The sequence below is a fragment of the Meleagris gallopavo genome, chromosome 3, assembly GCF_905368555.1.
Source record: "Meleagris gallopavo chromosome 3, MGAL_WU_HG_1.1, whole genome shotgun sequence".
In the NCBI taxonomy this organism is placed as follows: domain Eukaryota; kingdom Metazoa; phylum Chordata; class Aves; order Galliformes; family Phasianidae; genus Meleagris; species Meleagris gallopavo.
The window spans coordinates 43,511,579-43,537,994 of NC_139406.1; the positions used below are offsets into that span (position 1 = coordinate 43,511,579).

The 26,416-nt window shown below is 37.4% G+C and overlaps 1 protein-coding gene across 2 annotated transcripts in view; it reads left to right on the forward strand.

The window, feature by feature from the left end:
* Positions 1–26,416, forward strand: part of PIEZO2 (piezo type mechanosensitive ion channel component 2) — a 291,317-nt gene that overhangs the window by 218,888 nt on the left and 46,013 nt on the right. For both annotated transcript variants that reach the window (XM_085220764.1, XM_085220763.1), the window contains exons 18-29: positions 2,034–2,257; positions 4,422–4,582; positions 5,373–5,549; positions 5,728–5,853; positions 8,338–8,538; positions 10,247–10,451; positions 10,605–10,706; positions 11,158–11,323; positions 18,852–19,095; positions 20,278–20,374; positions 22,434–22,593; positions 25,016–25,105. In XM_085220764.1, the coding sequence (XP_085076890.1) occupies positions 2,034–2,257; positions 4,422–4,582; positions 5,373–5,549; positions 5,728–5,853; positions 8,338–8,538; positions 10,247–10,451; positions 10,605–10,706; positions 11,158–11,323; positions 18,852–19,095; positions 20,278–20,374; positions 22,434–22,593; positions 25,016–25,105 (1,953 nt within the window). The remainder of the gene's footprint in view (positions 1–2,033; positions 2,258–4,421; positions 4,583–5,372; positions 5,550–5,727; positions 5,854–8,337; positions 8,539–10,246; positions 10,452–10,604; positions 10,707–11,157; positions 11,324–18,851; positions 19,096–20,277; positions 20,375–22,433; positions 22,594–25,015; positions 25,106–26,416) is intronic.

Sequence of the window (26,416 nt, forward strand, 5' to 3'; positions counted from 1 at the left end):
TCTTTATATATTACCCTTCTGTTGGGACACTAGAGTTTTAGATAGGTATGCAAAGATAGATTATATCACTTCAGGGAATATTAGTTTTTAGTCCTTCTATTGAGATTTGGATATCCTTTCTCATATATACATATAATCTGTGAAAATGAAGTATATTGACTTTTTATTTTCTGTAGCTGAATATATTGTTGAGAATAAAACACTTTCAGATTAAAGGACCCTCAGGTTGATAGTCTAGATCATGATAATGGATTTGTTGTCATGGATGTATTTAATCAGTGAGAATTTTTTATGCTTAACTGTTTCATTAAGCTTCTAAAGCTTTATTTTCTTCTTTTTGGCTACCAGTATGTTGTTACTATCTAAGCATTGCTTAGTCTAATTTCTATGGCTTATCTCTCATTTGAGCTACTGAAATCTCCAACATACAAAAGCAACACCTCCCAAATACTGTAATAATACTTCTGCTTGCTTAACTTTCTCATTAACTGCTAAGACTGTGCTCTTATTTTTTTTTTTAACAATCTAAATCTAGATTTTAGTTTCTTGAACTGTAAAAACCCTTAGTTATAGTTGGCAGAATTTCCGGTCTGTATGGTAATATGCCAGAATTTTACATCATGAAAAACAGTACCCTGAGATGTGGTGTAAAATATTAAACTTACTGTTGTGTAGGAACAGTCTAACAGGTGTTTAGAAATATGCTGAATATAGCAATTTCAGTACAGCATAACTAAACATTAAGTGATCTTATCATATAACTATACACCTGCCAAAGAGATTTTATTGCAAGTCCTATTCAAAGTGACTATGGCAGTAAATCCTCAGAAAAGGGCATAGAATGAAGGAACTAGGAACAACAGATTTTCTGCATACACAGGAAGTAATTCCCAGCAACCCAGCTGGAGCAAAAACAAGCAAAAAAAAAAAAGCCAAACAAAAAAACATGTACAGAAACTGAAGACTTTCATCTGAATCCATTAAATGATGTCTCTTTTGTTAGAAAAGGTAGAGGAGATTCATGCAGCATTTCAAGTGTTGGCACCATGGTGATTGAGAAATAGCATTTCTATGTTAAAACAATTGTATATTGATTTTGTACTCTGAAAATTACTAAGACTTAGTATAAAACAGTTATAAATTTAAGAAAAAACTCTGAGATGTAGAAAAGAGAGAGAATGAATGTCTCTAGCAAAGAAAGATATGATAAAATATACTGAAGCCAAAGCCAAGCAATTTTTTTGCTTCTATTTGTTCATAAACTTAGCTGGAAGAATACTTGCAAATTCTTTGGATTCCCTTAGATCTCTTCAGTCTTTCAATTGGAACAAAGTGAAAATGTATTTACAGTAATCCACCAGATACTCGTAATGATTCAGCTGCATTATGAATGGCATTGGACAACTCTGATTATGTTTAGCACTGGTGTAAATAGGTTGTCCCCTTTCCATCTGTGCTTCAGCTCCATATTTCTTATCGAAGTGCCCTGTGAATGTCATGATGGCATGCTCTTGGCATCAGAAAGTTCTGCAGGTGGACTATGAGAATGCTTTATTACTTGTGGTTTAGCATGACATATTTGTCGATTACCTTCTTCTGTAACCCCTCTGTTCTCATCTCCCTTTTTTTTTCTGTTCCAATTATTTTGAGCAGCCTCAAGAAAAAATTACCAAACCACCAAAATGAGTAAGTCCCCTGTGAAGTCATGAAATGTTTACTCTTAAGCAATGTCATTTCATGCTTCTACATCTTAAACTCTGACCATTTTCTCCAGTGGGGAAAATGTCAAGTTTAAGTGTCAGTACCACTCATTATTAACTAACCTTTAGTATCTGAGTGAAAAGTAATTACTAATATATTCCAACTCAATTTGCAGTGTGTTTGAAGAAAGTACCAGAATCATTAACTTTTCCACTTCTAAGGCATTTTCCATGAACAGTTTGTTTATTTTTTCTAATTATACACCTTGAAAAAGAACAAGACTACAATGTCATTGCTGCTCAACTTGCTAAGATGTTATTATTTACCAACAGACTGGTGCATCAAGATGGAAGCCTGCCTGACATAACTATGATGAATTTAACAGCCAGCAGTGAAAAGGAAGAGGATAAAATGCTGAAAGAGGCTGGTGAGAAAAGAATGGAAGAGCCAGATGGGGAGGGAGGGAAAGGGAGGGCTGAAAAAGGAAAAGAAGAAGAGGAAGATGAGGAGAAAGAAGATGATGTAGACGACGAGTCAGAGGAAGAAGAAACTACAGGTAAGCTCCACGGTTTACAAATTTTGTCTTCCTTTAGCCTTAGATAATAGCGGTAACAGATTGTTCATGCTTGGTCATCTCTGCTTACTTCACCTTTTCCTTCTGATTTTACATATAATCTTTGTCAAAACATCCTGAACTGAGCAGATGGCTTCTTGTCAATTATTCAACAGGCTGCAGTATGTTCTAGGGAAAAATCATACTGATGGAACTGTGGTATATCATAGGATTCTGAGAGAATGAAAACAGAAGTACCCCTCTTTCAGGACTAAATTCTAAGTGTTCTGGGTTGTGTTAATAGTTACCACAAACATTAAGATCTCCTTTACAGTGAAATCTCTTTAAAATAAATATAAATACATATTTAATCTCTGACACACATGCTTTCAAGACCATTCGCTTCAGAAGTTCCAAATGGCTTTGCTTCATTATTCATGTGCACATTAGTGTCATGGCTTTCACTTCTGAATATGGAATGTGTAACTGATGCCAGATGAACATAAAAACACTTAAGGGCGGACATTGGTAATGCTGATGTTGTCATCATTGATAGTGCTAGCATGAACTCCTAGCATGAAGTACTTCCATATCTCTGCTAGGAATATAAGCCATGAGTGAAAAGCAGGGAGAGGCATTTAACACCCAAGGAGGCTGTACTGTCTGGAAATCACCCCATCACAGATCTAGTTGTTTGTGTCAATTTTTATAGGACTGTGATACATAAATAGAGACAGGGTCTTTGTCAAAGCAAAATGTTGTATTTGGCTTAGCTGCCCTATGGGAGCTCAGCTGCATCTATTTCTCTTTCCTGGCTGGGACATCTTCCCTCACAGAGATGTTCATGGGACCTGGAAACCTTTCTTGGCCAGCTCTCATACAGTTTCCAAGGATTGATGAGTTTGTTGCACTCTGGCCATCCCCACATGCTGGAAGGGCTGAGGATGGAGGCCAACTGCTGAAGGTTACCCTGTACAGTCACATGCAAGCAGGGAGGTGGGAGCTGCAGCCTTCTCCTTGAGGCCTCCTCTGCACTGCAGTGTGTGGGGCTTGGCAATAACATGAGATGCTGTTTGCCAGTGTGTGGTCCATCTTTAAGCTGCACATGCATTTATTTCTACCAAAGAGTTACATCACTGTTAAATGGCTGTGTGGGTGAGTTTTATCATTATTTTAATATGTTATTGTGTACGGACTTCAATATACAACTTTTCAATTAGTAGAATCAGATCTGTGCACATTGTGCCTCAACATTGTAGACAGAGCTCGCTACAGGACCTTACTTACCCTATTCCACTTCACTGGCACTGTCTGGATATACCTTGTATAGTAGTAACACTACAAATTAAAATAAATGCAGTGAAAGTATGAGAGAGAGCATAAAAAATTCTATAATTCTAATTCTACAGATATCTTCCTAAAATACTCTCATCGTGCTCATGAGAGCAATCATGTTAACTTAGAGCTCTATTGCTTGCTTAGTTTGTGAAGTTTAATTACATAATCATGCATTGTACATCACTCAGTATTTTTATTAATTGTGTTTGGGGAAAAAAAGAGAAGATGAAAACAAATTAGAGATTTTTTTAAGTATTCCAAATACGAGCTTTTCAACAATGTGTTTTTTCACATAAGTATGAACAGAATAACCACCCTAGTTTGCCTTATATACAAAAATAATCAGATAAATTGAAATAAGTGCATACAGAAGCTGCTTACTCCTTTGCATTTTTAACTGATTAGATGGGGACGTTTTGGAGCCATTTTGAGATGTTTCCAGTCCTGATATTGGTTGTAAGAGTGTTCTCATAGTGTGCAAAATCCTTCCTAATTTACAAAATGCTTCTGAAATCCCTAATACAGTGTGAAGACTCTTTATACTAGTATGTATGAGGCTTATGGAACAGTTTTCTAGCCGGACACCACCAATGTTTTTGAAATGGGGAAGTTAACGTGGGTTAGAACAGAGAGCATCATAGCTGAGTGGATCTCAGCAATGTTTTGTCTTAGTTAAACACTGAACCATACCTTTTAATCTCTTTTGTGTCTTACTGTAAGGCTTAGAAGAGCAGAAGTAGAAAGCTTGTTGTTCCCTGTCGAAGTATTTTTTTTCACAGAGACCTTCTGTTTTTCTCCTCCAAATGGTTCTGCTTGAAAATCTCTGCAGACCTAAGAAACAAGTGGCATCTGGTGATTGACCGCCTCACGGTGCTGTTTTTGAAATTCCTGGAGTACTTTCATAAGATGCAAGTCTTTGTGTGGTGGCTTTTGGAGCTGCATATCATCAAAATTGTCTCCTCTTACATCATCTGGGTCACAGTAAAAGAGGCAAGTAAACACCTGCTGTCAAAATCTAACCTGTGGTGGAAGCTTCTCAACATCTGCTGCATGGTGACATACATGCAGCATAGGGAGAGACCTCACTGAAGCTGTGGCATTCCCTTCCCCACACAAGTAGTATCTGGCCATCAGCTAGGGATGGAAGATGTAGAAGATTGGGAAGGAGCAATTAGGAAAATTACTTAAATCAGATCTCAAGCTGAAGAAACAGCAATGAGAACTGCTTTTTTTTTTTTTTTTTAAAAAAGAGCAACACCACTAGCTGTGCCTTAGGTGTGGGCAGTGTGAGTTCTCCACCTGACACAGCCATTTCTTGAACAGAGTAGTAGGACCCAAGTCCTTAAGTAGCAAAATCAATATTCTTTTACTCACATCTTTGGGGGGGAAAAAAAAGTCACATTTGAAGGTGAGTTCCACGTACACGTGGATCTGTATCATCTTTGTATCATATGAACTAAAGCAGGATCAACATTTGGTTCCTTTTACTTGACTTCTGTTTTTCTGGGATGGATATGCAGTGCTGTGGGTCTAAGAGAATTTGTACTCTGTGTGAGATAATGTTCTTGCTAAAATATTAATTTTCCCTTCTTCACTTACCACACTGTCTGTGTTATTGTGAATATTGTAAAAATCTGATGATTTTTCCAGGATTTTTCTCATTTTCTCTATGTCTCTTTGTTTTGAATGATTTTATTTTAATTACTATGGAAAAAAGTCAGACTCTCAGTTCTCTCATTACTTCATGTAATTTCTCTCCACCATGTTTTTGTGTTTTCAGGTGTCTCTGTTTAACTTTGTGTTTTTAATTGCTTGGGCTCTTGCTTTGCCATATGCTCAGTTTCGCCCATTGGCATCAAGTATCTGCACTGTTTGGACATGTGTGATTATTGTCTGCAAAATGTTGTACCAGCTTACATCTATTGATCCCAGCACTTTTTCCAGTAACTGTACATTGGTGAGTACAAATGTACATTAAAAAGTTTGACTGCTGCTTTCTTCAATGAAGAAGAGCAAAAGGAAGCATATCAACTATTGAAAATCAAAGTTCTCCTGTTATATTATTGTTGATTATCATTCCAGTTCCAAGCTGCCTTAAATGGATTTTTTTATAAACCATTGCATTTTCTTTTTAGCCTAGAGAAAATGAAACAAAGGTTGATTTAGAAGAACTCAAAACGTCAGTCCTCTACAGCGGTCCGGTTGATCCTGCAGAATGGGTTGGATTGAGAAAATCTTATCCCCTACTTTTATACTTAAGGGTAACTTCTTTAATAATCTGTATTGAGATATTTTCTTATTTGTCTTTGAAGTATATCTGCCACACACACTCTCTCTCTCTCTCTCTCTCTCTCTCTCTCTCTCTCTCTCTCTCTCTCTCTCTCTCTGTCTCTCTCTCTAATGAAAGCCACTGACATTAGGGAATTACAGTCCAGAAGAAACAGCAGAAACGTGTTTTGTTTACATAGGACACTTCCAGATGGGGTTCAGTACCAATTAAGATATCTGCATGTAGAAGTTATGGCTTTCTGACTTGACTGTCTGTTAAATGCACTCCAAGAAATGTAATATTTAAGAGCTCAAAGTAATGAAGAGGTGCATAGCTTTCAGTTACCAAAGGACTGATGAGTCTAATTGGAGTAATTACCTCAAGTAACAGTGTATGCTATGAGCTGTTAATTTTTAAGTGCTTATTCTTTATAGCCACAGTTTAGAAACCATAATGAGTTAAGGTAATCATTCATTCAGACATTAGATTTTTTTTTTTCTTTTTCTCTTTAGCTAATGCATAAGAGCAATATTTCATTATTCCTATCTTGATTTAAAAACACTGCAATAAAACTGTATCATTTCCCAGGGGAGACTTTGCCTGTCACTTCTTGATTTAAGGAATCTCCCAAGTCTTGTATACACAATTTAAAGTAGTCAAAAATCTGCTGACTGAACAACAGGCTTTGATCTAACACTGGATTTATTCCTCATTTCTTTCCTGAGACCGTGAATTTGGTTTAAATCACAGAATCATACACTGGCTTAGGTTGGAAGGGACCTCAGAGCCCATCCAGCCTCACCCCCTGCCATGAGCTGTCCCACAGCAGCTCAGCTGCCTAGAGCACCATCCAACCTGGCCTTCATCCCCTCCAGGAACGGGGTACCAACGCTGCCCTGGGCAGCTGTGCCAGTGCCTCACCACCTTCTGAGTGAAGAATTTCTTCCTAACATTTAACCTAAATCACCCCTCTTTCAGTGCAAATCCATTTCCCCTTGTCCTTTCACTATCTATGTGCATAAAAAGTCTGTCTACCTCTTGCTTGTAAGCTCTTTCCATGTACTGGAAGGCCACAATGGGGTTTCCGTGCAGCCTTCTCTTCCCCAAGCTAAACAATCCCAACTCTCTCAACTTTTCATCATAGGAGAGGTGCTCCAGCGCTCTGATAATCTCTGTGGCCCTCCTCTGGACCCACTCCAACATCTCCGTGTCCTTCTTGAGCTGGGGGCCATAGGCCTGGACACAATGTTACATGTGAGGCCTCACAAGGGCAGAGTCGAGGACAATGCCCTCTATCATCCTGCTGGCTGCCCTTCTTTTGATGCAGCCCAGGATTCTGCTTGGCCTTCTGGTCTATAAGAGTACCCTGCTGGCTCATGTCCAGCTTTTCATCTACCAGAACCCCCAAGTTATTCTCCACAGGGCTGCTTTCAGTGAGGTTTTTCCAGTCTGTACTCATACCTGGGATAGCCCTGAGCCAAGTGCAGTCACTAGATGCCTTTGCAGCACCTCTTCCTCTCACTCCCTTAGCCATGCACTTCCATCAATTAAGAGTGTATTTGGGGAAGATCAGGCTGACACAAGAATTCTGCATGGAGGGTGAAGTTGCCAAGTGGCTTGATGCTAGGTGCTTTACATCTATAAATAGATAATGCTTTGTGATTACGTGCTATTCTAAAAAGGTTTTCAATGTCTTAGCAAGAAAAAATATATCCTCTGTGTAGAGAAATTCAGTCCAGCTAGACTGAATTCCCCAACTGTCTCACTGTTTCTGATATGCCCCCTTAATAATAAATAATAATAAACATTCAAGATGTCTGTTGAAGTAAGAAACCTATCTGTTGTGGATTGTGTATATCTAAGAGCAAGAAGCCTAGGGAGGGTGAACAGAAATAAATTCTTGTTAAAAATAAACAAATTAATGAAAATATCAGCGGTGCCTGTCTTAGGGCAGTTGTATCCCAAGTATTTCTCTGTGAATAGAAACCTAGAGATTGCTTCTTCAACTTTGAGTTCTCCTTGAGTGGCTTTCTCTGGATTTTAAGCAACTGTTAAACCTGGCTAATATCCATGAAGGTCCTTGTGGTTTTAGAAAGCTAGTGCTTGCCATCTGAACTGCTGCAACTGAATTTGTGGGTGCTTGTATCTCCTTTTCCTTCATAGAAGCTACAAAATATGAGAGGTAAAATGGATAGGTCAATGCATTCTAACTTCTTCTCTACAATTGGTGTTCATTATAGTATTTTTTAATGAAGGACTCATCTTCTGCATCTCAGTACAAAGTCCAGCAAGTGATAGGAACCTCGCTTTGTTACAGTGTTAGTAGCTAAGAATAAGTTCCAGTGCATCTTGGAGTGCAAAAGCTCTCAATGGTAATATCCATTTTAGTATTCTTTGATTTATGATTATCAGAAGGTTTTATAACTTCTTGTGGTTTTGTTTTTATTTAGTATCCTTCTGATTGTATCTCCTGTAGAATAACTTACTGATGCTGGCTATTCTGGCTTTTGAAGTTACAATTTACCGTCATCAAGAGTACTACAGATGTCGAAATAACCTTACTGCACCTGTAACTAGAACTATCTTCCATGATATTACAAGAGCACATCTGGATGATGGACTGGTAAACTGTGTCAAGTATTTTATAAACTACTTCTTCTACAAGTTTGGTTTAGAGGTAAATTGCAATATGTTATTTTTTTCTTGTACTGTCTTTCCAAACCTTTAGGTTGTTTTTGAATACTACTTTGAACCGTGCTTAACAGCAGGATGCCTCTTAGTCATGACTCATGTCAGACTTTGCAATAGTAGAGATTTTCAACTTGTTTTTATTTTCATTTCTTTTCTTTTGCTACTTGTTTTTCATTGACTTAACTTTCCATTTCTTAACCAAACAAATGATATGATGAGTGGGAGAAGGGATGGAACTGAGGTATATCCTCACATGAACAAATGCACAGGAAATTACAAATTGCAGGAGCAAGAAGCAGAGGGTAGCAGGCCATTGTCTCCATTTAAAGGTTTCTAGACTTCTTTTGTCTCCAGCTGCCCAAACATGTCCTTTTTTTTTATACAGGCTGCTATAACTGCTAACAATCTGCAGGAACAAGTAACAACAAAGGTTATTGTTGCTTTGTGCAGCGGATTTAAGACAAAGTTCTTTTTCCAAAGACCTTTACAGTAGATGAGAAACACTCAGAACATTAGGAAAGGCAGGTATAAATGAGTGAAATTATTTTTCTGAAGATGCATGACAAATCCTTAATATCTGGTACATGTCTTATTTTGTAGATGTTTGTCTGCCTTGCCAGCAGCAGTTTCCCAGATGGAGCTTAAGCTCAGCTAATGTATTCCTTCTAAATGCTTCACCCAGTCTGGCAGCAAAACATCATAAATGAACCTACCTTGAAGGCAAGCTGTTGCTGAACAAGCATTTAAAAAATACATATAAAATAACGTGGCTTCATTTCTGTTTTCCCACCTCTTCTGGGCGCACACAGAAGCTTGAAGTACACTTTCAAAATTGTCTACATAGTAAACAAAATTATTTTTTTTCAAAATATTTGATGTCTATATGCAAAAAGCAGCTACTATTTTAATGCACCCCAAATCTATTCATAAGGATGTTTTTGACCTATGCATTAAACTCTGTCACCCCCTTGCTCCTGATAAATAGAATGCCATGCTTGTGGCCAATCTGAGGATTTGGAATGAATGTAAGTTAGAATTAATCAGAATTAAATGTAACCTCATCCTAATCTGAGGAGATAGAAGATCAGAATAGTGAAGTGTACTGAGTGAGTTACTGTGAATGAAAACATGCTGCATGGCACTGAGTGAAGGATCTGCTTTAAGTGGAGCCAGAAAACAGAAATGGTTTGGGATAAAGAGCCTTAAAAAGAATGGAGAACTAAACTTGCCTTACAGCAATTGGCTGGATTTGTCTATAGCCAAAAGAAGTTATATTGTCTAAATCCCTTTTCTTTTTGTCTGGTTCCCACATGAGGATACACTTCAGTTGTTATTCTTAATGGTTCCTTTTCTTTCTTACATCTGTAAGTGCTATCAAAATATACAGCTGTGTAATATGTGCTTTACTTGGCAACAATTAAACATTTCACATATTGGCTACTGTGGCAATGCTCTTTCCATTTTGTATATGTGGATATCTTGTAGATGACACTCACAGAAGAGTACTGAAAATTTGGGAAGTTGCAGTACAGTGGGGGAGATTGCTGCTATAGCTTGTTGGTTGGCAAAAGGTTCCTGCATCAGCCGTAGCATATGACCAAGCATACTGTTAAAATTCAGATTAGCTTATCCTTGCTAAATTGACTAGTCATTAGGTTGCAAACGATGCATATTTTTCTTTCTTTCTTTTCCAGACCTGTTTTCTTTTATCAGTGAATGTAATTGGTCAACGGATGGATTTTTATGCCATGATTCATGCATTCTGGTTGATTGCTGTATTGTATCGACGTAGAAGAAAAGCTATTGCAGAGATCTGGCCAAAGTATTGCTGTTTTCTGGCATGCATCATTACATTCCAGTATTTCCTTTGTATTGGCATTCCACCTGCTCCTTGTAAAGGTATGGATGCTTACCTTTTATGGACAGTTGCTGCTACTCGCTTTTACAGAAAAGCGCTAGAAAAATGATAAGTATTCAGTAGTATCCAAGAGAAAAGGATGAAGTAATCGTTGTAAAGTACTGATTGCATTTTTATGTGCTTCTGTCGTATAGACTATCCATGGAGAAGTGGTAATGCCAACTTCAACTCGAATATCATAAAGTGGTTATACTTTCCAGACTTCATTGTGAGACCAAACCCTGTCTTCCTTGTCTGTAAGTATTTTAGCACATAGTTGAAAAGTGTTTACGTGTCTTTTGCTTAAAACATCTGCAGTGTAATTTGAAGCCAGACTTTTATTTACTTTCCAGCAGCAAGATGTCATATTCTGTGGGAGATTGGATACAGTGTGGCATTTTGTGTAGCAGAAAAAGTCAATGGATTAGTAATTTCAGCATCTGTTTTTCTGTATCCAGTTTTTAATAAATCAGTATAAAAAATTATGGATTAATTTCCCTTTTTAATTTATTTTTTCAATAAAGATCATGAAAGATAGGATAAAAATGAAACACATTGATAAATGTCAAATTGGTGTTAAATGCATTGAAAACAACGGTCGTGGATATTCAAAGAAAAGTCTGCTAACTACATTATGGTACATTGCCACCACTCCCTGCACCTCAGTTAATGACTGAATTTTTCCTTGCAACCACTGCTTTCTCCTAGATGATTTCATGTTGCTGCTGTGTGCATCCTTACAAAGGCAAACATTTGAGGATGAAAATAAAGCTGCTGTACGAATCATGGCTGGAGACAATGTGGAAATTTGTATGAATCTTGAAGCAGCATCTTTTAGCCAGCATAATCCTGTTCCGGACTTCATTCACTGCCGGTAAAACCTGAATCTTTAACACTTGGAAACTGCAGAGCTTCATTTTTATAATCTTCTCTAATGTGAAAGTAGAAAGGTGAATGATATTAAGAGGGGGCAGAGCCTGAGACAGTCTATTCCTGCTGGTCTTCAAACAGCAGAGCCGTTCTTGTGTGACCATTTCAGAAGAGATTAGTTCTGAGTTATGCTGGGCATAACATTAATTGAAGTTCTTTCTGAAAGCTTGGTGCACTGTTAAAAGAACATATAGAAAGAATAAAATTTGCTAGCTACTATTTCGTCAGATTAAGTGTCTGGAAATGCATGTTACCAGCAGATGTGTGAATGTGAAATGAATAACAAAATTTGAAATACTGTCTAGCAAAAATCTCCCTGTTGCTGATATGCTTGCAGTTGTTGTCCCAGAGAGGTTTTGCCAATAAAATTCGTTCTCAAGATCAGTAAGATAATACTGCTGTTTCTGTTAGAAATGATTGCTAAGTGTATTTTGAAATAGCTTTAAAGAGGAAACAATGGAAATACATTCAGTTGATTCAACTTGTCCAAGAGATTTATAGCTGTTTCTGAGCGTAGGGTGAAGAGTTCTTCCCCTCAGTCTACATACCAAACCCCATGCTTTAGACCCACTGACATAAACAGAGCAAGAAGTCATAACCTCTTTTCAAAATATGCCATCAAATGGGGATGCTTTCCAAGAGACATCTGCCAAATAGGACTTGGTCATAACCTCCTTTCAAAATACTCCATTCAGTTGGGATACTTTCCAAGACACATCTGCCAAACAGGGCTTGGTTGAGAGGAATGAGTAGAGGGACTGGCTGAATTTTTCTTATTGCCACTTTAGTACACATTAGAAAAGATAATTCAGCAATTGCATCAGGCACTCCGGTATGCTTAATCACCTTGGTCACTGGCAAAGAACTTCACTGATGGTGTGGCTGCTGGCAGAAAGAAGAGATCTTATTTTCCCATCTTAATCTAGAGAAAAAAAAAAAAAAATTGTAAAAATAATACATCAACAATAAGACTATATTTGAAAACTATCTTCAGAAAGGAAACAGAGGCAAGAAAATCACTGTTTTTTAAACAGTCTTCTTTGGCATCTTTTCAAAGTTCCCTGGAATCTAGTTGGTATTTCTAGTCATCTGTAGAAGATATTCCCAAATGGCCAAGTAAGAAAAATTTGAAGCACAAAGGATATTCTTTGAAGATTTTGGATGGGAATCAAAGTCAGGTTTATAATGGAAAGCAAAGTCCAAGCTGAACTGGCCCGCTGCCTCTTCACAACTCTCTGGGTTAAGTTCTGTCTTTTGATTCATATTCGTGGTATGCATCAAGCCGAAGCCCTTGGTGGCTTCTTATGCCTTCAGACACACCACTTGGCATGTGCTGGGAAAACAGACCTGTATATACATTATTAATGCTGGGCATCCGTTTAATTGGGAATCTGCAACTTGTGCTTAGGAGTTAATTATATTGTTGGTGGAAGACACAAAAACAATCACAAAAACCAAACACATGAAAATCAAAGAATCACATTTGTGGCGGTGAGCTGAGCAAATAACCTGTGATTACTTTATACTTGTTCCAGCTATATACAGAAATCTGTGTAACTATTTCATGTGATAGTTTTATGTTTTGTAAATAAGAAGTGGAATGAAAAGAACAAGGCAGAGAAGGAAACAACAGTGACATTTTTTTCGTTTGAAAATTCCATCAAATGTATAGAGAACTCATTAATGACAGGAAAAGAAGAAATTCCTGTGTATGATATCCTTTCTTGTAGATGCTGGGGCAGGTAAACTGCACTTTTTGTTGATGTAGTTTGAAATGTCTTCTTCCTGAAACTGTAATGGGAACATACTTGTAGTACATGTAGATGGGTATAAGAAGACCTCCCTCTATAGTATGAACTGCATAATAGCTCTTGTCTTCTTGATGGAATCTTTCCTTTAGTTTCCCTTTTAGTGTCTTCACTACAATGTAGATTTTTCCCAGACTTTGAATTGTGTTAATAGTGAACTATTGCACTTGGGTATGCAATCCTAGATGCCTAATTTACTTCAGAGAAGCATCAGAGAATGGCTGGGTAGTCTCTTAAAGTGACTTTGACTTTTTCATTAAAGATTGTAAATCCTTTAAGAGAAAGACTCTCAAACTCTGGAGAACCCACTGAAGATATACCTCAGAAATGTATGTATCTGGCCTCTATCCAAGATAATTTGGAACGTAAAGGGCTTTGTCTGAAAACATTTCTTTCACTTCGTTTCAGAAATTTCAGAATAGTCTAAATATTTGTAACATGGGCAACAACCGGGTTCAAAGCTTATCCAAGCAAGTGAAATGAAAAATAGCAGTTATACAAAAGTTAGTCAGAAAGAACCAAACAAATAAGTGAAGGTGATGTGGTTATGAATAAATTACAATGCTTCAAAAAATAGTTCTTAATGTTCGTTTGCTTTCTAAGAAGCCCAATGTACATTTACTGCTAAGGAAAAGTTGCACTTGCAAACTGAAGCACCCTTTTGGTGTATCTGTTCCCTCAAGAAGATGCCAGTTGGTCACTGTTCTAGTAGGCATGGCTAAAAAACTTTTAACTGCAACATAAATGGTTGTAAGGTCAAATTTTCAAATGTTTAATTTTCTTATTTCTGGAGAAATAACTGAGTACAACAATGATAAATACAGTCTATGGAAGAGATTTCCTGAAATTTTTCTTGTCTTTCCACCCCCACATTTCTCAGGGGATATATGTTTAATCTCAAGGGAGAGTACAACTGGAGGGCTATGAAACGGAAATAAAAATGAAGGATAGTAGTAGGAGCTTTTAAAATGAAACAGAATTTAAAGCAACTTCATTGAGGATAATCCTTTCCCACAGTCTCTAATGCCAGAAAATTCTCATTTCATTTCCCAAGCAGTTTTCTGATGTTCTCCTAGACATTGACAGGGAAATAATTTGGGATTGTAATTTACTTTTTGCCTCCTGAGACCAGAAATTGTACTAACAGTCAGTCACTGAACTGTCCCCCTTGGGAACCATCATCAGGTGAGTCAGAAGAAGTCTCTCGGAGGCAGCTGTAATGCCTTTCTTGGAACTAGAGTACTAACTTGAGTTGGTGGGAGAGTATCTGCAAATCATCATTACAGGCTTCCCATCATATCTGTATAAAGCAAATAAACATTTTGTTGCTTATAAAATTGCCTTAAATAACACTGCTTAGGATTTAGGGACTTTTAAAGCAAATAGAATCACGAAGGAAGGACTTCACTGGTAAGAGAAAGAGAATATCAGTTCTGTGAAAAGGTATGACAAAAACAGTAGGGACTAAGTCCCATGGGATCCATCCACAACACTAAATTCAGTTAAAATAAGGGAACTAATTTTAGGAAGCTTCAACGTATCTATTGGAAAAAGGAAAATCACTGAACTTGACCTATGAAGACCAAAATAGAGCTACAAAGAGGATGGAGGCTTGGTGAGAAATCAGCAACGTTAGGATAAGAAGGGAAACATTGTGACTCAGACTCCCACTGTGTGTGAAACGTGTAAGGAATCACAGGTAGGAAAGAGTGGAGGAAAGAAACTAGGGAGTAGAGATGAAGAGACAGCTAGCAATGTAAATGTATAGGAATAACATGCCTGAAGAAGATGGAGAGGGTAGTCATTAGAGGAAGGCTGTGGGAAGAGCCTTGGGGTTATATGGAGGTGGTGAGCCACACTCAGAGTAAAACAAGTGACTGCTAAGGGAAGGCAATGATATGACATAACAACAGCTTCTCCAGGAAGAGGAAGCATTGAGCTATATCAGTGCAACAGCACAAAAGTATTTCATCAGTGCTTTCCTTAAACTTTAGTGTTCCTTCCCTAAACTTCAAGGTGCTGACCACATGACAAAGACCTTTCCTCAAAGGGATTATCAGCTGCAGCATCAGTGCCTTGGGATACTTGCAGGGAGATGTCTGGACACTAGGCTGGCCACAGCCAAACGTGTCATTGAGTTCACTAGGAACTCAGCTACACCTAGAGCACTCTTTATGCAAGAGGCTGGATTGCATTGCAGTTCAGTACTCCCTGTGGAAATAAAATACTGAAGGGATCATGATAAGACTAATAAAGCTGTATTAAATAAAATAGGTCATTGAATACAGACAGCCATCAGAGGCTACGGTAGATTGGATAGATGGATGGATGAACTTCAGATTTTGTCTTCCTTTTTTGAGCAAGATGATATAGTCATCTTGAGTATTAGTGGCTCTGCTAGTCATGCTGTTAGCCAATTAGAGTTTCTTATCTTTCATTAATCTTTCAGGTTTCTTCTGCATATTTTCTCATTTAGAAGTTACTGTGCTACCAAAAGCTATGCTTTGATGTTCTTGGTACAATGGTGTAGTGGCTGATCTTCTTCTCAAATGTGGCTGTATTCTTGGCCTCCAGCTATGCATACCTATCATTACTGTTGTTGGCCCTTGCATTCATCACACCAGTAGCAAGTTGATTCATAGGATGTAATGATCAGAAAAATAACCCTTCTCTCCTAGAATAAATAGGCTTTCACAAATTTGCTTCTTTAAACTAAACTGCCATAGACAGGGCAGAAGTGCACAGCTGAGAGAATGAAGGGGAGTGGGACTGTATCCTTGGGCAGAAGCCAGCTCTCAGGTTTCATAGTTGTATTGTCAAATACCCCATCCTGAGGATGACCTGTCTTCCCTGAGATTGGATGTGGATTTACTGACCACTTAAAAGGTGAGGCTTGGAAGGTTTACATGGCATTAAACTAATTGTCTATGTGGTCTGCAATGAAAGTATAACATTATGGTATACGTTATCCAAGATTAAGCTCTTTTTGCTGTGTATTAAAAAGTTTTCAAAAAAGATGTATACTCCATGGCTTGTCTCTCTGTGCAAAGCCTTTTTAGCTTTTGAGGTGATCTTGTGCTTTAGTCTTTGACTGTTGCTTTATAACCTCCAGAGCAAAGAAATGAAACTCTTAAATTCCTAATGTTTTGATCCCCAAGACACACCTTTATTCCCCATCTTAGAGCACTTGACTCACCTATAACATTGTAAAATAAAGAAAATTAGGGAGATGTTTGGAAAAAGACAAAGGAGTATGAGGGTATTACAATTGAAATAAGTATGGTTTGAGTAATACTTCCATGTACCTGTGATTATTCAGGTGTAGTTCTTTCCACTCTGTTCACTGTGACTTTGTGCTTGGGCCAGCACAGAGGTATCTCAGATGTTCTGTGAAATTCATTGGATAGGTGTGCACTTCTAACGTCATCTTGTAAGATGCCAACTTGAAGGTCAAATCTTGGGTCATTGTCTCATTGAGATTGCTTGTAATTGTGTATTTTCAAAAATGAGAAAGATTTACACTTCTAAGAGCCACATCATGCAGTTGTATTGCCCCCTACCTTTTGAGAAGCTTTTCTTTTCATACAATTTTTTTCGATCTACTGATGTCCAAAACTATTTTATATATATATATATATATATATATAAGTATATTTTAAAAATTAGAAGTACTGTTTTATTTGATATTTTAAATCACTGCTAATAACATAACAAATTATTAAGGACATAGTGGAAAAAAAAAGGCTAAGTTATTGTCACACACTTTTCATATTCTATCTAGCTTCTGTAAGTTTTGATCTGAGAACAGTATATGCTGTTACACTATGATGACTCAACCAAATGCAATATGAATATGGTGGAATGCTTGGATGCATCCAGCTCCAGTTGTCTTTTAAGAATCAGATTTCGTGTTTGTTGAAGAGTATTAAAATATTCTTGTTTAACCAAAAATCAGTTTGATCAATTTGTTTTGATCAATTCATTTCCACTTGGGGATTTTTTTGAAAGATATTGATGCATTTTTTCAATAGGAAAGAAATACTGCAATTTCAGGAACATGGTTCATAAGCAACCAACATGTAAGTGATTATTATTAAAGAAACACCAAATATCAAGTTGTTTTTTTTTTTTTCCTGGAGAAACAGTAAGAGCCCCATTTTGAGTGATATTAAATTAGTGAAATTCTGTTGAACTGATACCTTATGCATCTTTATTTACCTAATGTGTTTAAACTATTTGTTCATGTTTTATCGCTTCAAACCCACAGCATTTCTAAAGACATGACATTTTTAGACTTCACAGGCAGCAGTCCATAAATTTCTTTAATGTCTGTGGGAAATAAACAGAGGAGCTTTCTCATTACCTTTCATTAAATGGCTCTCTGGTTAGCTTCGGCAAGCTGCATGTGTATAAAGGTAGGACTATAAATACATACTCCTAGAAAGTTCTGAGCCTAAGAACATCAAGCAGCAGGGGCCTTTTTATGTGGCCTCATCCACTGCAGTTAGTTCATTTACTCCTTACATGGTTTGGCTCAGGTATGTGTGTACTCCCATGGTGCCTTCTCCCTGCCTGGTTTCCTGACAAATCTAGTCTTATAGCCTGGGTGAACAGACCCTGAACACACAGTGTATCTGGAATCAAAACGCTGAATGAGGGGAAACCATGAATTAAATGGTTTTGCAGTGTTTAGCTATATGTAGCATTTGGTATTGCCTTTGGCAGATGTTCTTATTTGAAAGCTCACTGAGTCAATATTAAGTCAAGATTTTGAAGACTGAAAATACCAAGTTGTTTCTCATTCTTTCCAATTGTGCACCGGGCTGATTTCAGATAGATCTGTCTCGCAGCTTCCTGGCAAACATTTCAGTAAATTCTAGTACACTGACATTCTGTAGAAACTTCCTTTTTGCAGCTCAAAACCTTCTCCACTGGAGAAAAATATTTTTAGCGTCTGCCTTTGAACACGAGGCTTGTGACTAGACTGAATTCCCCAGAAGTCGCTGATATATGCAGAATTGTTTGCACTGAAGTACTATATCTTGCTTTTGAAGATAGATGCTATAGCATTACCCAGACTTCTTGAAAGATGATCTCAGGTAGCTTTTAAATTGCACACACTGTACTGCCAGATAGTATCACTCTATCGTGAATTGTAGGATCATAGAATGGCCTGGGTTGAAAAGGACCAGAGTGATCATCTAGTTTTAACCCCCCTGCTATGTGCAGGGTCACCAACCACCAGACCAGGCTGCACAGAGCCGCATCCAGGGCTGGGACATCCACAACTTCCTTGGGCAACCTGTTCCAGTGTGTCACCACCCTCTGAGTGAAAAAATTCCTCCTAATATCAAACATAAATCTCCATTGTCTCAGTTTAAAACCATTCCATGAAGTTAAAAACCACCATTAAATTTGCTGAAAATGTACTTTTTCCCTCCTGATCTCATGTAATGCAAAATGTCCTGAGTGGAGCATCATGAATGAGTTGGAATCAAGTACATGAGCCAGATGCTGATTTTGGCATTATTCCCATGCAGGTGCCCAAAGGCTCACAAAAACCCTGCAGTCTGTAGCCACAAGTAGCAGCCAGTAGTGCTATAGAAGAAATTTATCATTGTCCTCAGAAAATGATAATGTTTTTCCTTCCTCTTTTACTTCCAGGTCCTACTTAGATATGTATAAGGTGATAATCTTTAGTTACCTCTTCTGGTTTGTGCTTACTATAATCTTCATAACGGGAACGACAAGGATCAGCATATTCTGTATGGGCTACTTGGTTGCCTGCTTTTATTTCCTTCTCTTTGGTGGAGATCTGCTGCTGAAACCCATCAGGAGCATCCTGCGCTACTGGGACTGGCTGATTGCGTACAATGTTTTTGTGATCACCATGAAGAACATCCTCTCGGTAAGCAGCAGTTTTATTTTCTCTGAGTGGTTTTTTAGCTTCATAGGAACTGTGTACAGTGCACTGAATGGCCATTAAAAATCCTTTTCAGGAGCCCAGCCTTTTGCTAGTGCAAAGCAGGCTCCATTTTATATCAGAAACTGTAAGAGTATATTCAGAGAATGCTAACACATGCATGTTATAGAAAAATGTGCTACCCTTGTCTGGCTCTGAAAAAGCTTGAAAGCCATTTTCAAAGGATCAGATTCTGGTTTCTCTGCGTAGTTAAATTGTTCCTTAGAAGTCTTGTGAAAATTTCAATGAAATGAGTAGGAAGTACAAGATTACACCATCAATAAATAGCGCACATTCAATTAAACTTTTTATTTAAAACCAGAATTTTCACGTCTAGTAGTTGGTACAGTTATGTGATGTAATGTAGCTAGTGAGGTTGACTACAACATTACAAGCTGTGTTCTGTTTTCCTTTAGAACTAGTGTGAGCTTCAGATGAAAACAGACATTCTATAATTAAAGGTTAAATACTTCTGCAAGATATTAATGGTTTTCTTACATTAACTCTTTAGATCAGATTTTTGCAGTGGCACTAATAGGTGATTGAGACAAGGCAGTGCTTAAAACTTTATGAAAGATAAATTTAGATTTATTCCTGGCAATTGCCTTTTAGCTTTGAGCATTTGTAGTGCTGGACTGAAAAGAACAGACGTTTTTCTTTTTACATTTATATAAGTCACTGTACTGAAATAAAATTGATTTATATGTGGTTTGAATTTGCAAATGTTCTGAATGCTTACATATGTGCTTCATTTTATGCTTGGGAATTCAGTGGGGCTATGCATACGTTCAGCTTGTCTGTGTATGTTTTCAAGTTTAACTTAGTGATTTATAAAAGTTGCTTAGCTGTCACGCTGCATCACATGACAGACATATCACTTTCTCTGCAAAAACAAAACCAACTCCACATACCTGCTATCCCAGGGATAACCAGAAGAACAAATTGTTTAAATTTAAAGTGTTGTGTGCACCTGGTAGACAGTCTTTGACTAATCTCTGTTTTACTAATGAGATGTAAAACAGCCTGTGGCAGTCTAAATATTTGCGTGTAATTTAAAGAGATGCAATAATTTTCTTATCTTTATTTCTGCTATGCCTTGTTAGATGAAACTGTTCTTTTACTTTCCAGATAGGAGCATGCGGCTACATTGAGTCTTTAATTCAGAATAGTTGCTGGTTGATTCAGGCATTTAGTCTGGCTTGCACAGTTAAAGGCTACCGTATCCGTAAGTGGCTCATTTCTCTTTGTAATTTGCTTTAAACAGTGGATCGCTTTCAAAATCTTCTACCATATTTAAGCTGTGTCCTCTCTTGACATATTACCTTGTGCAAATGTCTTGCATGTAAGTGCAGCTAAACAAGTTTCATCATATATGGAGTAGCAAGAAACTGGAAATACCAGGGAGACCTCACTGTGGCCCTCCAGCACTTGAAGGGGGCTTACAAACAGGAGGGAAAGCAATTTTTTTACATGGGCAGATAGGGATAGGATAAGGAGAAATGGCAGAGGGTGGTGAGGCGCTGGCACAGCTGCCCAGTGAAGCTGCAGTGCCCCATCCCTGGAGGCGCTCAAGGCCAGGTTGGATGGGGTCCTGGGCAGCTGAGCTGCTGGGGGGCAGCCCTGCCCATGGAACAGGGTGGGACTGGTGGGCTCTGAGGTCCCTTCCAGTCCAAATCATTCTGTGATTCTATGATCTCATAGAATCAAGGGAGATAGGTGTACAAAGTGAACTATCTAGACCCCCACTCACATACACACATTTACCTTGCTTTAAACGTAAAATCTGGTGATGCTGGAGCTTAACAAAATTTCCCTGTATATGCAGTTGATGGCATAATTGGGAGTATGGTTTCACCTTCCGAACTGAGTTCACCACTCAGCTGAAAACTCTCACTCCTCCCTTTGTTCAGCTGCTGAAAGGGTAAACCAGTTCAGCTCATTGAAATTGCAAGAGGCTGAGCGAGCATAAAAGTGGAAATTTTTTTAATGATCATCCTCAAGCTTGTGATGGTAACAGAGTGGGAATGGTTAGTATCTGTGGATGGAAGTGAGAAGGTTTGAAGGAAGAATGGCGAGCAAGACCCCGGGCCCCACAGTGATTTATTGTTTTAGCTCTACATTTTGTCCTCCATTGACAGCATGAAAACATGATTTTTTTTCAATATTTTTAGCAGAATTTAAAACAGATCTGTTTTAACCCAGTGAGTCTGCAGCAGAGTTCTGAATTTCTATTTCAAAAATCCTTGTGTCTTACTCTAATAGATAAGAGGATATAAAGATAGGAAAAACAAAGATGTACATTCACAAGATAATTGGTGCCTGGTGGTTCATATTATCCAAAACATTTTGAGCAGAATCAGAAACTTAGACATGCTTTTCTGACTTCCCAGGGGATGAGCACAGCAGGCTTTCAAGCTCTTGGAGCTTGAGCTTCCTGACCCGTTAGGCTGGTTTGCTTGTAAAGCCAGCTTTGAGCCAGAGTCTGTCCTATGAGTCCTTCTCTCCCTTCTCTAGGGCAGGGTAGGCCATTCAGTTTATAGTCCAGCTACAAAAAAACACCGTTTTAATTTTTGAGTATACCCAAGAGAATTGTCTTTAGAGAATAAATAAAGAAAGAAAGGAAGAAATATCCAAAGCCAAAATTTAGAGGCAGGAGGAATGGGATTTCCTCTCTGCCTTTCTCCTCCTATCCCAAAGGAAGCAGTTTTGTGGTTTCAAATGGTTTTTCTCATCTGCAATGGAAAGAAACATTCGAGGATTGCTGTGAACTGGGTTGTGGAGAAAAAAACGAAATATATTAAGTGGTAGAAGTCAATTAAAAGATGATTTTGACTTAAAAAAACCACTTCATTCTCATGTTGATATTGTTCTTAATAGAAAAATGAGACAAAAAGTCATTTTGAAAAAAAAAGCAACATGAAACGTGCCATTCTAAAAAGTGCTGATATCACATATTTCAATCTAACCAAAGAAACTTTCCTTTTTTTCAAATACTTACTAAGGCAGAGTGAATTTGCTTCAAAATTCTTCACTTCTGTGAATTCCCAGTTTTCATGTCATAGCACGTTGTTGGAGTGTTTCCAGTCTGCTTTAAAAGAATCTATAGCATACATCAGACAGAAATGCATGTCAGCTTTCTGAAAAAAAATGAAGTGAAAGGACCTCAATTCAATTCAATTTAAAAGCTTTATATAAAACCATTTTAATGGCATGATTTAAATGACCAAACATTATAAAAAATACTTATTACAACGGTTCTTACACTGATGGTTTCTTTTTTCCAGCAACCAACAATGCAGACTGCAAACTACCTAGTGGAGAAGCAGGAATCATCTGGGACAGTATATGTTTTGCCTTTCTGCTGCTGCAAAGAAGAGTCTTCATGAGTTATTACTTCCTTCATGTGGTTGCAGATATAAAAGCTTCCCAGATTCTAGCATCAAGGTAACATTAAGTTAAAGTAAATAAATATATAAACAGCTTGACTTACTCAAAAAAGTCCTACTGTTTTATGATAGATAGCATCAATGGAGTTCTGGTAGTTAACACTGATTTAAACAATCCATGCTAAATTAATAATTGCAACTCCAACTCTGACACAGTGCATGAGAAAACAATTAAGAATCTGATAAAAATTAAACCCACCAAACAGTATCTGATGCTTTCATAGCTTTAATTAAAAGCTGTGGGAGTCAATGTGTGTTGCAGCAGTCTCTCAAATCGGTATGAATAGGAGGAAATGTTACCAAATATTCTAAGTCTTGGAACGAAAACATTCTGAGATCAGAGTCTGAGAGATTGGGCTGTAGAAACACATCTCCAGAAAATGTCCCATTGAGAAAAATGCAGAGAAGTAATGATATCTGATTGAGGAAGACACAAAGTGTTGCATTGCTGAAATCCAACTATGATGTGGCTAAGAAGTGTCATTTTGGTAGTTACTTATACTTTTCCACTATCATCCATTCACAGCTGTCACTACCACAACCGTTCTCCTGTTCTTGTTTGTTTGTTTGTTTTCTTTTCTTTTGTCTTTTTGTTTTTGTTTTATAATAAGAAGGCAGATCAAAATGAAACTGTTTGTAGTTTCAGTAAGATTTCTGAAGGATTACTTTTGTTAATTTTGAATTAAGTGTATTATGGCATTTCTTTCCCCCCTAAAAAAAACCAGATTGATTTCTGTACGCATTTGAGGGCAACTTTGACTTGCATGTCCTAAAAAGAGCTATTTTTTTAATCTTCCTTTCCTCTCCTTAAGTTTCTTTAAAAGAGTGACATTTTTAGCTACATGTGCTGACCAAATTCTCGGCTGCAAATGGGACTACCTAAAGATGTATGCCTCAGTCCCCTGCTGCCTCTCTCAGACTTTTGCTTTGGGGTAAATTTCAGTGAAAATGCCAAAAAGTACAGGATACTGGGTTTTTTCGTTTGTTTGTTTGTTTTTTCCCCTATGCTGTATTCACGGTGAACATAGAACAAAGCAATATCATGAACATCAAAATACCTTCTAAATCGGAGAGTTTGTATCGAGAAGGAAGAGTAGACTCATCTAAATGGCACTGGAATTTGAAAAAAAACAAGTTTGATTTCTACTTCCAGCTTTGTGTCTCTTGGTGAGATGCTGAACCTATCCAGCAGCAAAAGGGTAGACATAGTGGCCTATGCCAGAAGCTCTGTAAAGATAAATATGTTATTGACCAGGAACTACTGAGATGCTACAGAAGAAGGGTCATATAAATACAGCAATCTTATTAACTTTTTTTAGCTGGCTGCTTGCCTTGCTAAAATCCAAGCTTTTAATTTATTTGGACTATGAAGAAGGTCATATTTGGATCCAGGCAGTATAGCCTGAGCCTGTCTTCTAGTAAAAGTTAATTGTGAAATAAAAACTCCTTCCCAAACAAGACTGTGTTTCAAACAATAGTGATGATTCTCCAGTGTCAGTTTTCAATAGTCTATAAGAATTCAGAAGTGATCAAGTTGCTAAGAAGAACACATCATTCTTTGTTGTACTTTACCATACTAGGGGAAAAAAAGAAAATATTCATTTGGAAATAAACATTACTGTAGTTATCCTGCATATTACATGGAAGAACCAAAAATCTCTCAGAAAAAATGGTTGAAAAATTAGTTAGAAGTAATCTTCTGAATCTAGAGATGTACTTACTGAATTCTTGACAAAAATTAAAAAAAGAGAGAGAGAAGGCTTTAAATCTATTCTACTTCTCTGAGAAAGTCTTTGAGACTCGTCAAGACTTTTTGAGAGCTCTTCAGTGAATAAAGAATGAGTGAAGGGTAGAGACTCATTTCTGGATATCCAAATCACTGAATCAGTCACATTTCTAAGGAAATGGAGTTAAAAGTCATATTATTTTGGCACACCAGAAATCTGCTCAAGGGTTTGTGTCATCAGGTAGAAAGTGCTGTAACGTTCAGAGGGTTAAAGTGCAGCTGAAGTTCATTATGGTTCAGGATGAAGTCCTGAGCTGGGCTTAACTCAAAACTTCTAGGCACTATGAAGCAGAAAGACAAGATGATTACAGTGAATATACAGTGAATATACAACTCCTGGAAGTGAGCAAGAGATTCATAACTCAGCCTGAACCTGTCCATGTTCTGCATTCTTTGGGACTGGAAACTCAAATCACCCATCAGTAGCTACAGGAGCTCTTAGAACTTTTAGGCCAAGCAGGGATCATAGTATTTGACCCCAGCTGTTGAAATAATTGACTGTAAAGGAATTAATATTCTAGATTCATTGATTATCTTTTTCCAGCAAATGAAGTAATTAGCTGTCATAAAGAAAACTTGAAAACATTTAATCTTTCCTCTCTTTTCCTTTTTTCTGCCCCCATTTCTGCTGTAGGGGTGCTGAGCTTTTCCAGGCTACAATTGTTAAGGCAGTAAAGGCAAGAATTGAAGAGGAAAAAAAATCAATGGATCAACTGAAAAGACAGTATGTATTTACATATATATAATTATACACATGTATATATATGCACATGTATGTGTTTTTATGTTTTTCACTGATTGTTGGTATTTATTTAGCACCTTATTTTATAGAAACAATTAGTAGGTTTTTGATGTATGATTTTGCGAGTAAAGAACAGTTGCTCTGGGTGTTCAGAGATATTAAGCTTTTCAGTGTTACTCTGCTTCAGAATCATCTTTTCTAGAAAGGCAACATATTGAGTAGGCTTAATTTTCATTTAAAAATAGACTCACGATTCTAAGACAAAGGGTTGCAAGGTTGACATAAAAAAATTAGCATGATGTGCCTACTGAAATGGAAATAGAATTTTGAAATGGAAACAGTTATTTTGTAAAAATAAAAAGGGAAGATGTAAACATCCCTACTCATTCTGAAGGTTCTTCTAAATCTTAGAAATTTATTGATGACAGGTTAACAAGATGATCATCTAACTGTTCCATAGTTGAGTACTATAGCAATGTGACCACACTTAAGAGATATTTTACATTACTACATACAGTATGTTTTGCTTTCTTCTAGAGGTCCAGCTCAGTCTGTAGTTTTGGGTTGTCCTATTTTGTGTGGCATGAAAGCATGTGATGTGAGGAAATGTGAAAAAAAAATCTTTTTTTCCTCTTTCTACCTTTCTTCCCTTCTACTAAATACCCTGCTGTTCTCTTGATTGCTCTCTCCCTCTCTCTCATAAAAGTAGGATAGAGGGCAGTGAAATGCCAGTGCCACTGTGAAACTCATGAAAAGGCACATTACTAATAATGGTAGGCGCATTATTAATAAGAAGTGCCATGTTAACCCCATCTCACTTGAAGGTGCAAGTATAGATGGTTAAAACATGGGAGGCTAAAACATAGCAGCTGGATTAAAAAAAAGAAGAAATCTGAACAGCAAAGCGCTGAATTAGGAAACCTATATTTGAAAGCCAAATGAGCAACATCCTGGCCCTGCTGTAATGAATGCAATATTCTCATTGACTTACGCATTATTAGGATTTCATTCTGTATATTGGAATTTCTAGTAAAAGTTGTTGCATATCTGTTTATTCAGTTTAGCTTGTGTTTGGTTACAATTTACATAAATATATATTTTACCTTCAAAGAAAATATTTTCTGTCAGTTTAACTGTCCTGGAGATTATTTCTCTTTATGCTGTCTACTTTTTTGTTGTATCCAGCCAGCGTTCTTATTTAGTAACTGCAAAAAGCTATCAAAGTCTCTCCATCACCATGCATGAAAAGCCATATCTGTTTCCTAACCAAATGTCAAAACCTCCTTCCGTTTC